At 39.2% G+C, this 14,377-nt stretch overlaps 1 protein-coding gene across 1 annotated transcript in view; it reads left to right on the top strand.

Moving 5' to 3' along the window:
* LOC111411181 overlaps positions 1-13,737 on the top strand; it is a 24,242-nt gene extending 10,505 nt beyond the window's left edge. The window contains exons 6-9 of the mRNA XM_023041737.1: positions 3,801-3,928; positions 8,659-8,661; positions 9,535-9,730; positions 13,691-13,737. Coding sequence (XP_022897505.1) covers positions 3,801-3,928; positions 8,659-8,661; positions 9,535-9,730; positions 13,691-13,737 — 374 coding nt within the window. The remainder of the gene's footprint in view (positions 1-3,800; positions 3,929-8,658; positions 8,662-9,534; positions 9,731-13,690) is intronic.
* Positions 13,738-14,377: the final 640 nt, after the last annotated feature.

Below are 14,377 nucleotides of genomic sequence, written 5' to 3'. Positions count from 1 at the left end.
GAGGAGGAGCCTGGAAACATGCGTCACATTTCCGTCTTTGAGGGATGGAGACATGGATGAAATTGGGACGATAGATCTCAACTTGTGGTCGTGTTGTCGTGCTGAAGTAGTACCATAATAAATGTAGTCAAATAGTTTGTGTTTGTTTGAAGTTACTTGTTGACTTTTAATTTTTGAAAGTTCTCTTTGTTCTATTTTTAATCTTTTTTTTTATGTAAATTTTTAGTTTTCTTGGAATATCTATTGTCTAAAGTTTTGGTTTATTGATTTTGGTTCTATTTCTTTTCGAGGAGAGATAACAAACAACTTTAATTTATTTGTGGGACTACAAGGAAAAATGGAAGTAATAATATAATAATTTACAATGTAATCCGAATTTAATATCATATTAAACACCATATGAATTTCTAAGCTTATCGATTTATCAAGGCAAATTTGCACTTCTCACTCTCAACCTTAGTGAAATGTAACGATTCTATTCTCAATTCGTTTTACCAAAATCCATTTCCATCATTTTCATTATGTAGCAAAACTCGTTTTTTCCTACATTTTGTCCATTAATGATGAATTTTCCATTCTCTTCATATACATAAACATGAAAAAAACATTGAACTACAAAAATAGTAAAAATTGCAAATGGAATTCCATAACTTTCGAAAGTGCAAATAAATCATATTTAAAACAATTAAATGCAGGATTTCTCTTCTTGCTGTTTTTCGAAGAGTGGTGCTTACCCTCTTTCCTTTTTTGGTTTCTGTTTCGTGGGGGTTGTCGCTAACAATTAAAAGGGGATCAGATGATTGTGTAAGAAACAAATCTCTTGAGACAAAGTCTCAAAAAGGGGTGTTTTATTGGCGATGACTTTACAATTGGAACTTAAACAGAATGCCTCCAAGGGGCGCAAGCACACGAGTACTGCAAAGAAATGTTTTAAGTCTAAACTAAGGAATTGAAATTACATATTCTTTGTTTGAGAGTGTTTGATTCTGGGTTCTTTGCTCTATGTATTTTCTTCCTTTTATATTCTCTTGATGCTCTCTTTGTGATCAACCGCTTAGAAACTGCTTAATTGCTTTATAACTGCCCACTTTCTTCATGGTGGCCAACTTATCGTGGAACTGCCGTCTCTAAATGCTGCCACTACTCTTTGTCGTTCAACCGTCTTCAACTAAACTCCTTGAATCGTGGAACGTGATAAGATTACCTAATAACTGCTTCGATAACTACACTTTTGGATAACCATAATATCTTATATTTGCTAAGATCTTGGGCGATTCGAAGGTTTGGGCGAGAACAGGGTCATAACTCTGGGCGACTGCAAGGCACTTCATTCGCTCAGATCTTGGGCGTCTTGCAAGTTTGGGCAATGGTATTACCGCGTTCGTGGGCTTCCACTGCATTCATTAATAACCTTATTTGGGCATTTATCCTGAATTGCCCAGTTGGGCTTTATTCTTTGGGCTATTCGAATTGGGCTGCGCTTTTAGCGTGTCAACAATTACCCCCCAATATGGTAGAATTAATACCAATTATTAATTTTTGCCATATTCACTTTGTGTTTCCCAACAACATTTGAAATTTGCAAGAATTTCAATCATTATTTTCTTCTATAACCTGAAAAGGTGCGACGTTGCAAACCCTTATAACCCCTAAATACACGCCATTTTATCGCACTACTAAATCACGCATCATTTTTCTACGCTTCTCTCTCGCAATATTACTGTTCATCTTCTTGCTTCTCTGCTACGTTTCTCAAGCAAATTTTAACAAAACTTTATTTCGTTCCTAATGGCTGCTTCACAATCCCAATCTGGTGACTCTTTCAGTTTCGAAGACTTCCAGAAAATCCTCACTCGGCCATATATAACTCAGAACTTCCTTGCACCAGTTAATGCCGAACTCAATGAGTTCTATCTAGGTCCTTCATTCAACAACGCCGAGGCCATCGAATAAGTAGCGGTGGGCCAGTTGTTCCCTTGTACTCAAGGCCCTCTATTTCTGAACTCTTTGCCGCTGAGGCCGCTTCGCGAAAGAGGTATTCGCACTTAGCCTAAATTTGATGTTATTTTCCATAGATGGCATGCTCGCCTTGTGGGCCATGGTCCTCCCAAGGCAATTTTTGATAGCGCTAGGATTTCTGATTTGTTAGAAATCTCTCTTCAACCCCTTATTTTTGATCCAGCGCTTTTCCCTATTGCTTTAAGTTTTTGGTTCTCTGAGTATAATACTTTTGTTTTCCCTCTTGGTCCCATGTCCATTACTTTAAGGGATGTTGGGGCCCTAGTCAATCTGCCACCTTTGGGCGATACCATTTTCCCTGGTATTTTGATTTCTGGTGTCGCCCAAAATTTGACAAAAAGCTCACCGAGTCCTATTCAAGCCTGCAAAGCTGTTATAATCACTCGAGCGCTAAGCCTTCCCATGCTGAGCGTGTGGCCTTTATTCAGATTTGGCTTTGTAAATATATTCTGTGTGTGCCAAGCATGAAGCTTTCTATGAGCTATCTACCCATAGCGCACTAATTGGCGCGTGGTAGGCCTCTGAATTCGTGTTCTTTCTTTTTGGCCGCCCTCTATAAAGCCATGGCTACTCTTCAATTCCAATTGAAGAATGGTGCTTCTTTGGTTCACTCAAATGTGGTTGAGAGCCTATTTTTCATCATTTGGTACTCTATCCTTGTCCCTTTATTCTGCTAGCCATTATGGGCTAGCTATTGACCCACTGAGCCCTGTAACTATGTCCAGAAGGGACATCTTTTCATTCTTTTATACTTTGGATTCAATTCATTCTTTCTTCCTTTTCCTCCCTTTTTAACTCCAGATTATGTGCAACCCCCATCTACCCTGGACAGTGCGAGTACCTCTTTGCTCGTTTGGGTTCAATTTTTGATCGGGAGGGAGTTGTTCCAAGATATTTTGACTGGAAACAATGCCAAAATCGGGGTTGAAATATATGCTCCCTAATTTTTTGCTCGTCAACTTGGTTTTGGCCAAACTTGGCCTGTTCCCCCTTGTTATTCAAGAAATTTGATAGATCGCTTCCACACCATTAATAAGGCAGAGGCGAAAGTTATAAATGCTCGCAATATTCTTTTGACGAGTAATTTTTCATTTGCCCCCTTCAATCCTAGCCATGCTATCCATCCCCTTTTTGAACAACTCTGGCCATCAGTGCAGCGCAGATTGTTTGCAACTGATGCCAATCGCGCTTTCCATTCACAGGATCAGCCAGACATTTCTTCCACTTCTCCTGTTTTGGTCACCCCTGTGTGTATTAGGAGTCCTTCCTCTTCTACTCGTGCCAAACAGTCTATTCGTCCATCTACTTCTCTTCCCACCAAGCCTCTGTAGCTAAGAGTGCCCTAAGCCGCAAACAGCCAATCTCAGCATCTCCCATTTTGGAAGATGATGATGATGATGACACTCCTCTCATTGTCAGGAGAAAGGTAATTAAATTAGTTTACTTACAAACATACATTTCTATACTTGAAACTTTTCTATGTGCTGATGGTTTATTCGGATTTCTCAAAAATGCTCAGCCTCTCCTTTGAAGGCTTTGGTGTTGGCAGCTCCTGCTCCATCATCCTCTGCTGAGGCTGCTTCATCCAAACCAGCTGATGAAGGGACTACGCTTAAAGAGAAACTTTCAGTCCCGGAATCCTCATCACAACCAATGGATGAGTCACCTTCTTCCCAGGGCGTCAACCCCCAAAATGTTGAACCAGAAGGCAACACATTTTTTGATGTTTTACCTTTGCTTGTGCTATTGGTTTTTAATTTGTTGCTTTTTGAGTTCTGTAGATGCTCCCATGGGTTTGTCTGTTGTGGCAAAGTCTTCTCGCCCAGATAAGGGGAAGTCCTCACAAGTGGTGGAGTCACAGGTGGTAGACTTGACTGGGGATATGCCATCTCCCAAGATTGCTGATGAGGTAATCCTTGCCTCACTTTTACTTCCACTTTGTTTATTATAGTGAAAACATTCAATGTTGGCAATTTTCTTTGTAGGATGCTGATAAGATTGTGCGTTCCATCCAGGACTTGTTCACTTCCTGGGGGCAAGTCAAGACATCTCGCCCTGCTTCAACCGGTCGTCCTTCTGTTTCTTCAGAGAAAGATATGCAGTTCCTCAAGCAGTCGATATTTGAGTATGTGTCCTTTATGGATATGGACATCGGTCAGGCTAGTGCTGCCAAACATAAGGATAAGTTTGAGCATTTGAGTGCGAAGTTCGAGCAAGCACTGACACTTCCGTCGCTCAATCTTTCTGCTAATTTTAAAGCGACGTTGAAAGTTGTCCATTCCGAGATTCTCTCCTTGCTGGCCAAAAATGTTGAACCGAAGGCCAAAAGTACTCAATATCTTCGCGCTGTATCTGAAAGAGAGTCTTTGCTTCTGAAAATCAACAAAGCTGAGGACGAATTGAAAGAAATCTCTTCTGAAATTATGATTGAAGACTCTTTGATGACCAGTTTGGCTGCACAGATGAAGGAGCTTCAAGCAAGGATGGACGACTGCAAGGCGAGAATGGTTGCTAAAAAATGTAATGCCTCCCAAAGAATTGAGCGAACCAAGTCTTCGGTTGAGCAGTACAAGAAGTTGGAGGTTGATGATGATTTTGTGGCTGAATTGAATGTCACTTCTTCTCAGCAGAGAGAGGATTGGGGGAGACTTAGGGAAAGAATTCGTTTAGTCTGGGGTAAATTGTAATTAAGACGTCTAATGCCTTAACTTTTCTTTTTGTAACTTCGTATTAACTTTCCCCTTGTAACCTCGTACTGATGTCCATTGGTAATTCTGAACATACCAGCAGCCATTATCATTAATGAACGATTAATTTGTCTTCTTGTGTATTTATTGACGCTGTCTTTAATAGTCAACCCCCCAAACATTTAACTGCTTTATGCTAAGATTCACGCACATTTTCTCTGGGTATTTCTGTCTCTTTTTCCAAGATTTCGGGCCATTTGATTCTAGTTACTAGGCACGAATGTGGCTGTTCATATTCTGTCTCTTCACCTTCACGCATCTTTAAATGCACCTATACTCCACACTTGTCATTTTCATTTCCATTCTCTTCTTCAAAACCAATTTGCTGCCATTGTTTGGCATTTTGACAATCGATCCAAAACCTTCGTCTTCCATGGAAATGGATCATTTGATCCGTCCATTTTGCCATCCTTCTTGATGTCACCTTTGGTATGAGAGATATAGGAAATATTCTTTGGCCAGCAGCAAAGTTCTTCCCATCGTCTCCATGTTCCTTACAAGGAGTTCGATGATGGAAGACAATTTTGAAGACGCTTGCAAGCCACCTTGCTTGCTGAGAGTGCTTCTCAGCCTCCTTGCCGGTTATTGCAGCGATGCATTTAGGAAGGCGATGTGAGAGTGCTTCTTCTTCCTTTCTGCTTGCTGAGAGTGCTTTTCGGCCTCTCTGCTTGCCTTTGCAGCAGTGCGATCAGGATGGCAATCAATGCCAATTCACCCATTTACTCGACGATCGATCGGGAGATAAGTTTGCTCTTAATTTTAGCTTGTAGAGCATTTAGTATTTTGTATTTTGCAACTTTGTAATGAACGTTTGATAATAAAGGAATTTATTTGAACGTATTTTGCTCTGACCCTTTTTAATCTACGATCGTTTAACGTGATTTGATTACGCTTTTATTTGTTCACTTTCCTATAAGGAAGGAACATATTTTTTTTAAATATTTGCCATTAATGAACCTCATGTACTTGGTGCCGTCTAAATCTTCCAAATGATAGACTCCATTAGGCAACACATTATTTACTTTATGCGGTCCTTCCCAATTGGGCGACCACTTGCCATACTTTGGATCTTTGCTGTCCAAAGGGAGTATTGTTTTCCAAATCAATTTGTCCAGGCTGAACGACTTGGCTACAACTTTTTTATTATAAAATTTAGCCATTCTTCGTTTTTGAACTTGCAATCTATCTAGGACGTCCAACTCCAATAAGTTTTGAACTAGTGATTCGGTATACTCATCACTACTTAACTTATGTTGCAAACACACTCTGATCAATTGCACGTTGATTTTCATAGGCAAAACGGCCTCCTATCCATAAGTAAGTTGGAAATGAGTAATTTTGGCACTTGACCGAGGTGACGTCCTATAAGCCCATAAGGCCTTGTTTAGACATTCGTGCCAATTTCTGGCATTTGTGTCTATTATTTTTCTTATGATATTTTTTAGAATCTTATTAGAAGATTTTGCTTGTCCGTTGGATTGAGCGTAATATGGTGTGAAATTCACTAATTTAACTCCAAACTCGCCCAAGAATTTATTCACTTGATCCCCATTTAAAGATGTTCCGTGATCTACCATCAAAATTTGTGAAATTCCAAATCTATAAATGATGTGATCACGGATAAATTCTATGACATTCTTTTGGGTGATCTCCTTTAAAGAATCGCTTCTACCCACTTAGTGAAATAATCAGTTGCAACTATAACAAAGATCTATTGCTTGGATGATGGGGGATAAATCTTCCCTATCAGGTCTATCACCCAACCCTTAAATGACCAATGTTTGATAATAGGTGCCATCTCTCGTGCTGGCGCCGCTAGACAACTCTTTGCATACTGAACGCATGATTCTCCCATCTTTGGCCAAAAATATCCATTCCTAATAATTAACCATCTCATCCTTTGGCCAGCTTGATGAGCTCCACATATCCCTTCGTGCACTTCAGCCATGATCGTCCTGACTTCTTGCAAACTTACACATTTTAGCAATATACCATCATAGCGTTTCTTAAACAACTCTTCATCTATCAGTGTATAGTTTAGCAAACGCAACTTCATTTTTCTACTATCTCCTTTATTAGGTTCTTTAAGGAACCTTTGAATCTCTGCCCTCAAATCTATTGCATCTCCATCTTGTATGCAATGAATTTCAATCGTTCTCGCCCTTCTTTGGATCACAGGCAATATTGTTCCATACTCACAAGTAGACTTCCAATTTAAAACATTTGAGTACCCCGAGGCTATCTGGGCCAATTCGTTCGCTACGTCATTATATATCCTACTAACATATTGAAGCTCTATTTGGTCGAATTCTTCCAACAACTCTTGGGCGATTTCATACTGACTATAATGGAATAACTTTGGCATTTAAAATCACCAATCAATTGGTGAATTACCAATTGAGAATCGCCTCTAATGATCACATTCTTTACCCCCATATCTATCATTAATTCTAGGCCCACGATTAAGGCTTCATATTCGGCCTGATTGTCGGTGCACATCCTGTTCAAAGTGAATGCGAACTTGTAACAAATCCCTAAAGGATTTATCAATGCTACTCCTACTCCTGCACCTTTAGAGGTTTTCGATCCATCGAAATATAAAACCCAAAGTTTTAATTCGAATGAATTGATCTCTAACTCAATTTCTTTAGGTATGTCAAGGCATGGATGATCGGCCAGAAAGTTAGTCAAAGCTTGATTTTTGACTGCCTTTTGGGGTATGTATTGTACTTCGAATTCTAATAAAGCTAATGTCCAAAGGCCTACCTTTTGGTGCAAAATAGGGCGAGAGAATATATACTTAACAAAATTTACTTTAGAAATTAAATAAACGGTTACAGGTCGTAAATAAACCCTTAATTTTTTACATGTGAAATACAATGCAAGATATAATTTTTCAATGGCAGAATAATTATATTCACATTTTGTTAACCGTCTACTCAAATAGTAAATCGCCATTTTTCACCAAATTGGTCTTCCTGCGCGACCATTCTAGCTATTAATTCTTTTTCAGCCGATACGTACACTTTCATTGGCCGTCCTTGAATTGGTGACACCAACACTGGTGGACTTGATAAATATGTCGTTAGGCTTTCAAAAACCTTTTGATGTTCTTCTTTCCAGACGAATTCGTCCTGATTTTTCAACTTTAAAAGCGGCGAAAAAGCTTTAGTTCACCCTGCACAGTTAGAAATAAAGCGTCTTAAACAATTTACTTGGCCTAGAAACCTTTGCAATTCTTTTTTGTTGTTAGGTGATTTAGCCTCTAAAATGGCCTTCGCTTTATTTTTATCAAGTTCAATTCCCCTTTTGTGTACTAAGAAACCAAGAAAATTTCCTGCATTAACACCAAATGCACATTTCAAGGGATTCAACTTTAGTTTATATTACTTCATTTGCTCAAATGAACATCTTAATTGTTCAAAATGGTCCTCTTCTTTAAGGGATTTGACCACTATATCATCTACATACACTTCAACAAACTTGTCTATCATATCATGAAAAATCAAATGCATTGCCCTTTGATAAGTTGCTCCTGCATTTTTTAGGCCGAAAGGTATAACTACCCATTCAAAACATCCTAGAGACCGAGGGCATCTAAAGGTAGTTTTGTGTATATCTTCCTCAACTATATAAATTTGATTGTATCTTGAATACCCATCCATGAAGAAATACATTACATGTCTGGCAGTCGAGTCTACTAAAGAATCTACCGTGGGCATTGGATATTCATTTTTAGGTGTGGCTATGTTTAGATTCCTAAAGTCTATGCACACCCTTAGTTTACCATTCTTTTTTAATACCGGCACGATATTGGACAACCATTCAACATATCTGGCCGTTCTAATAAAGTCTGCTTTTAATAATCGCTCTATCTCTTCCTTAATTTCAGGGAGTACATTAGGAGTGAAACGCCTAGAAGGTTGCCTATGAGGTTTAAAATTAGGCTTGGTTGGTAATCTATATTCCACCAAATCTCCATCTAAACCAGGCATATGTTCATATTCTCAAGCAAAACAATCTTTGTACTCCTTTAATAAAGCGATTAATTTATCTAACCTCTTGATCGAGCATTTGGCTGATGAACGTTGGGCGATCTTCTCCTTCATTGCCAATATTAACTTTAATCAGGGGGTCTTGTGCTTGAACGTATCCAGGTTTGGTGATCCTTATCACTTCGTCGTCTAGTTCCTTTGTAGGCACTTCTTCTTCTAAACAATCTACCTTGTTGACTTCTCGGCCAATACTTTGTTCCAACTCGAACACTACCAATTTGTCTCTCAATGTTTTCAAGGCTGCTGCTTCTTTTGTCTTGTCCTTGCATTCTTTATTGAAAGCCATTAATTTGGCTTTGAAGGCTTGAATATCGGCAATTTGTCTTTGTTGCTTACAACTCATTTAAAACTCCTTGATTATTCTTTTGCCAATTACTAGCTCCTCTAGGGCCACTATATTTGGCCTCATCTGACTGAACATTTCAGTGAGTGCAACCATCGAAAATGGCTCTTCACTCTGCGCGACAATCTGAGTTTCTTCTCCATCTTGGACTACTCTGACATGTCCATAATTTCCTTCGTACATGAACATTTCCACTGAGTTTGCTTCTGTGACAAAAGGCCTATGATCGGCCTACACCACCTCTGCTTCGCCCTTGTCATTCCAAAAAACTAGGCATTGATGGAGCGATGAAGGTATACAACGACTTCTGTGTATCCAATATCTTCCTAATAACACATTGTAACTAGTGTGACCATCTATTACAAAGAAGACTGTGGTCCTAGTAGTTGTTCCTATAGTTATATCCAATGATATAACCCCTTTAGTTGAAGTTGCTCCTCCATTGAAACTTGTCAGGATGACTTTTGTTGGGATCATATCACCTTATGTCTTTATGAATTTCATCATCATCCTAGATGGAATGGTGTTTATAGCAGCTCCATTATTGACAAGCACTTTTGCCACAGGTATGTCGTTAACTAGAGCTTTAACGTACAATGGCCTCAAGTGTTTGATCAATTTCATGGCTGGTCGCTTAAAAATAACTTTTTTGGCAGCATCTATTTCCACTTCCTGCTTGTCCTCTGTCGAGTTACCCTTTTGTGATAAGTCAACGTGCAGCATATCGCACTGAGCCTCTGTCTCCTGAATTTCCTTTTTACTGTTTTCTAATGCTTCTTCTTCAGTTACCCAACCTGTGGGAGGAGGCATTATTCTTGGAGGTAATCCATACTTTTCAGAGCGAGACACTCTCTTCTTCCTTTTGGGCGTCCCGTATAGCACATAAAAAATCAAAAGAACGCCCAGATGGTTCTCCCAATAAGTCTACTTCACGAACTCCCTCTCAATGTAATTGCTTCAACAGAGTATTGTACGATACTCCCCTTCTTCTTCTTTCTGCTTCCAGATCGATTTCCTGTTCGATGTTTGTCATACCATCATCTTCTTCACCATTGTAGGCCTCTCTAGAAGTTTGGCCTTCTTCATATTCCAACATGCATACTTCTTCTTCGTTATCCTCCTTTTCTTCTTCTCCCTTCTCTTTATTCTTGAACTCATTGGCTAGTAAATAGTTATTAGCCACGACAGGAGACAACGTTCCAAACTGAATAGTAAGGGGCTGATCTGGATCTTCTCCATCCCTTTTGTCTTGCTCAAACTTCGACCTCCCAGAAGAAATCTCTGGCAATTCTTCCATAGGTTTGCCTGTACCAGTCTCTTCACTGTCTTTGAGAACATTTTGATTGGCTACCTCGAGTAGCCTAGATGCTTTAGGACATAGCATTCCCTGTTGTTACCTCATCATTTACCCATAATTCCGTTGAAAATGCCTCCGTTGGGTCCTAGTCATCTCGTTGAAAGGTATCGCCCTTCCAGCCTTATAGTGGAACGAATGCCATACATTTGGTTGGCGAGATTGCGGTCTGAATGTTCTCCCCTTATTTACTGGCCTGAACTGCCTCTCAAAAGGTGGTCCTTTATAGAAAGATGTACCTCGCCCTCTACCAGGCTGAGCGTTTGGGAAAAAACTAGGGCGATGGTGATGCTGCCATATCCCTAGTTTCTCTGCATTTGCACTCACTTCTTCTTTGCATCTTGCACATAGGACGTCTTCGTCCTTTTTGGGCTCCTTCCCTTTGATATGTTCAAAGACACTGGGATGTGGTCCATGGTCTTCTTCTCCATCATCTATAACCAACTTGAATTTTGGCAACTTATTTTTGAAACCAGACGTCACCATGTTCACTCCAGTAGCTGTGGAAAAGGATTTTCATCCACTGCCATTTTCCTGTTATCCTCAAACGTAATTCGTCCTTTTTCAATGGCATCCTATAACACATAGCGAAAAATCAAACAGTTGTTAGTTAAATGTGACCGTGCATTATGCCACTTACAATATTTTTTACCTTTAATTTGTTCAGGGCTTGGCAATTTATGCTTATCGCTCAGCTTTATCTGCTTATCCTTATATAATTTATCAAATATAGGGTCATCTTTGGTTACATCGAACGAGAACGTTCTAGCCTTTATGTTTTCATCTATTATAGGCTCATCCTTGCCCAATGGCCTAGGCTTAGCCATTATAGGACAAGTATACGTGTCTCCTTTAACTAATTCGGCCAAACACATTTCGATTTGATCGTAATACTCGTCATTAATGGTATGAACATCAAAATTTGGATCTCTATAATAGGTCCTCTTGCTAGAATTTTTCATTTGTTCTTCATCTCTTATTAATCGTTCATACGTAATTACGTTCGCGCTCAATTGAAAAAGATCAGAAAATTCCTTGTCTTGGAACTTCTTCTTCAAATCAAAGTTTAGACAACCTTGAGCGATTTTGACAAACTCCTTTTCGGGCAAAGGTACAAAACATTTACTTCTTGCTGTCTTGAACCTTTGAAGAAAACCTTCTGCCCATTCGTTTGGCATTTGACGTAGATTTGCCAAATCGACCAAAGTAACTTCAGACTCAGTCTTATAAAACTGAGCGTGGAACAATTGCTCCAATTGTTGCCATGTTTGAACAGAGTTTGCCGACAAATTAATGAACCAGGAGAAGGCTACTCCTGTTAATGAACTAGAGAACAGCCTCATTTTATGGTAATCAGTTACGTCACCTCTTTGCAGTGTGAATCGCCATATGTGTTCTAGAGTAGACACCTCTCCTAAACCAGTAAACAGTGAGAATTCTGGCACTTTATACCCTCTAGGCCATGGATATGCTTGGTCTACCCAATCAGGATATGACTTTGTGTAAGTCGGCCTAATGACAGGACGTACTCCAAAAGCCATCGGTCCTGTACGATTTTCATAATCTGATTCCTCAACATGACATTGGAGTCATATGGAATTCCTACAGGTTGGTTGACCGGTTGATTTGCTTGAGGCCTGATGTTTAGTCCTTGATTGGCAACAAAGTTACCATGATTTGGGCCATTGTTACCATTAGCCTGAACATTTATTCCATCATTAACACATGGGGTGTTCTGCCCATTATTTAGGACATTATCTCTTACATTTAGGTTACCCCCAAGTTAGATGTACCAATGCCACTATTCTGATTTGGTATTACACCACCCCCTGGTTTGAAGTAGAGGGATCAAAAGGTGGTTCTACCCCTTGATTTAAACTTAGGACCGGGGGATTATGTCCCATAATTGTCCTGGTTTGAAAGTGGTTTGTAAGATGCACAACTAGCTGACAAATTTGGCCTACTAACTTATTCATTATTTCGTTCAAAGTATTCAGTTGTTTGGACATGTTGTCATAATGTGCATTCCCATTCTGGGTAAATCTTTCCATATTATGAATATTTCGTAAATTTACCTGTTCAACGACATCTTATGTGAGTTCTCCGAGTAATGCACGCATGGTTCAAGGACTCAACTCTGTCATTGGTTCGTAACGACTATGATTGCTCTGATTCTGTCCATCTGTTCGTGGAGAGCTATCCCGCTCCTCATATCACTCGATCACAGACGGGACTCCTCCCTAACTTGCTGCTTCCTTATCGTATTTCTGAGGCATATTGTTTCACCTTTTGTATCTTCAACACCAAACACCAAAGTCCGACTGGGCATGCCAAATTGTTTCGCGCGGGTTGTCGCTAACAATTAAAATGAGATCAGACGATTGTATAAGGAACAAACCTCTTGAGACAAAATCCCAAAAATGGGTGTTTTATTGGCGATGACTTTACAATTGGAACTTAAATAGAATGACTCCAAGGGGCGCAAGCACACGAGTACTGAAAAGAAATGTTTTAAGTCTAAACTAAGAAATTAAAATTACATATTTCTCTTTTTGAGAGTGTTTGATTCGGAGTTCTTTGCTCTATATTTTTTCTTCCTTTTATATTCCCTTGATGCTCTCTTTGTGATCAACCGCTTAAAAACTGCTTAGTTGCTTTATCATTGCCCACTTTCTTCATGGTGGCCAACTTATCGTGGAACTACCGTCTCTAAATGCTACTACTACTCTTTGTCGTTCAACCGTCTTTATCTGAACTCCTTGAATCGTGGAACGCGATAAGATTACCCAATAACTGCTTCGATAATTGCACTTTTGGATAACCATAATATCTTATGTTTACTAAGATCTTGGGTGATTCGAAGGTTTGGGTGAGAACAGGGTCATAACTCTGGGCGACTGCAAGGCACTTCATTCGCTCAGATCTTGGGCGTCTTGCAAGTTTGGATGATGATATTACCGCGTTCGTGGGCTTCCACTGCATTCATTAATAACCCTATTTGGGCCTTTATCCTGAATTGCCCAGTTGGGCTTCATTCTTTGGGCTATTCGAATTGGGCTGCGCTTTTAGCGTGTCAACAGTTTCTTTCTATTCCTTGTACTTCATGGACTCTAGAAGATTGGTCATTGTTATTCTCTTAACTGTTTAATCTGAATTCCTTTTCTACATAAAGATGTTGGTCTAAATCCTCAATGGATAGATCAACATCCATGTGCTTAATATTCTTTTTGTAATCTTTCCAAATAGAAAGGAGTTCATTAACGATGAAGGAGACTACAAACGATTATTCTATAATTTATGTTATGTTATTGAAATTGATTATAAATGTGAATTATTTCATGAAATGCCCCAATACACCACCCTATATTGATGAAATATAGAGGCTAGAAATTTCTTACTTTTGGCGTCTTCGAATATGTACTTAGCCTCCAACGCATCCCATATTTCATTTGCCGTCTTCTTGTCATGGTAATGATAAAAAAAAAAAAAAGTGGAATCAAGATGATATATATGCGAAGGCCGCATATGCAATGTGATGTCGGATGTGTTCATCAAATTTTCATCTTGCGTTTCTTTAGGCCTTGGTGTAGTGAGAACTGTTCGCTAAAATCATATACCGCAAGTGCATGGCTAGTGTGTAAGGAATAAAATGGATTTTGAGTCGAAGTCGATCCCTCAAAGAGTGTTTCTTCCAACCACATGCTATTTGATTTAATTTTAACCGTAACACACAGAATTTGATTTTGAAGTTAAAGGCGACAAGAAAATGATTTTGACATTCAATTAGAATACACAATACAACAAAGATAAGAATTTGGATTTTAATTAGGTTAGAATTCGTGATTCCACTTAACCGTCA

The sequence above is a fragment of the Olea europaea genome, chromosome 15, assembly GCF_002742605.1.
Source record: "Olea europaea var. sylvestris chromosome 15, O_europaea_v1, whole genome shotgun sequence".
NCBI lineage: Eukaryota > Viridiplantae > Streptophyta > Magnoliopsida > Lamiales > Oleaceae > Olea > Olea europaea.
This window is presented reverse-complemented; position numbering and strand designations above follow the sequence as displayed.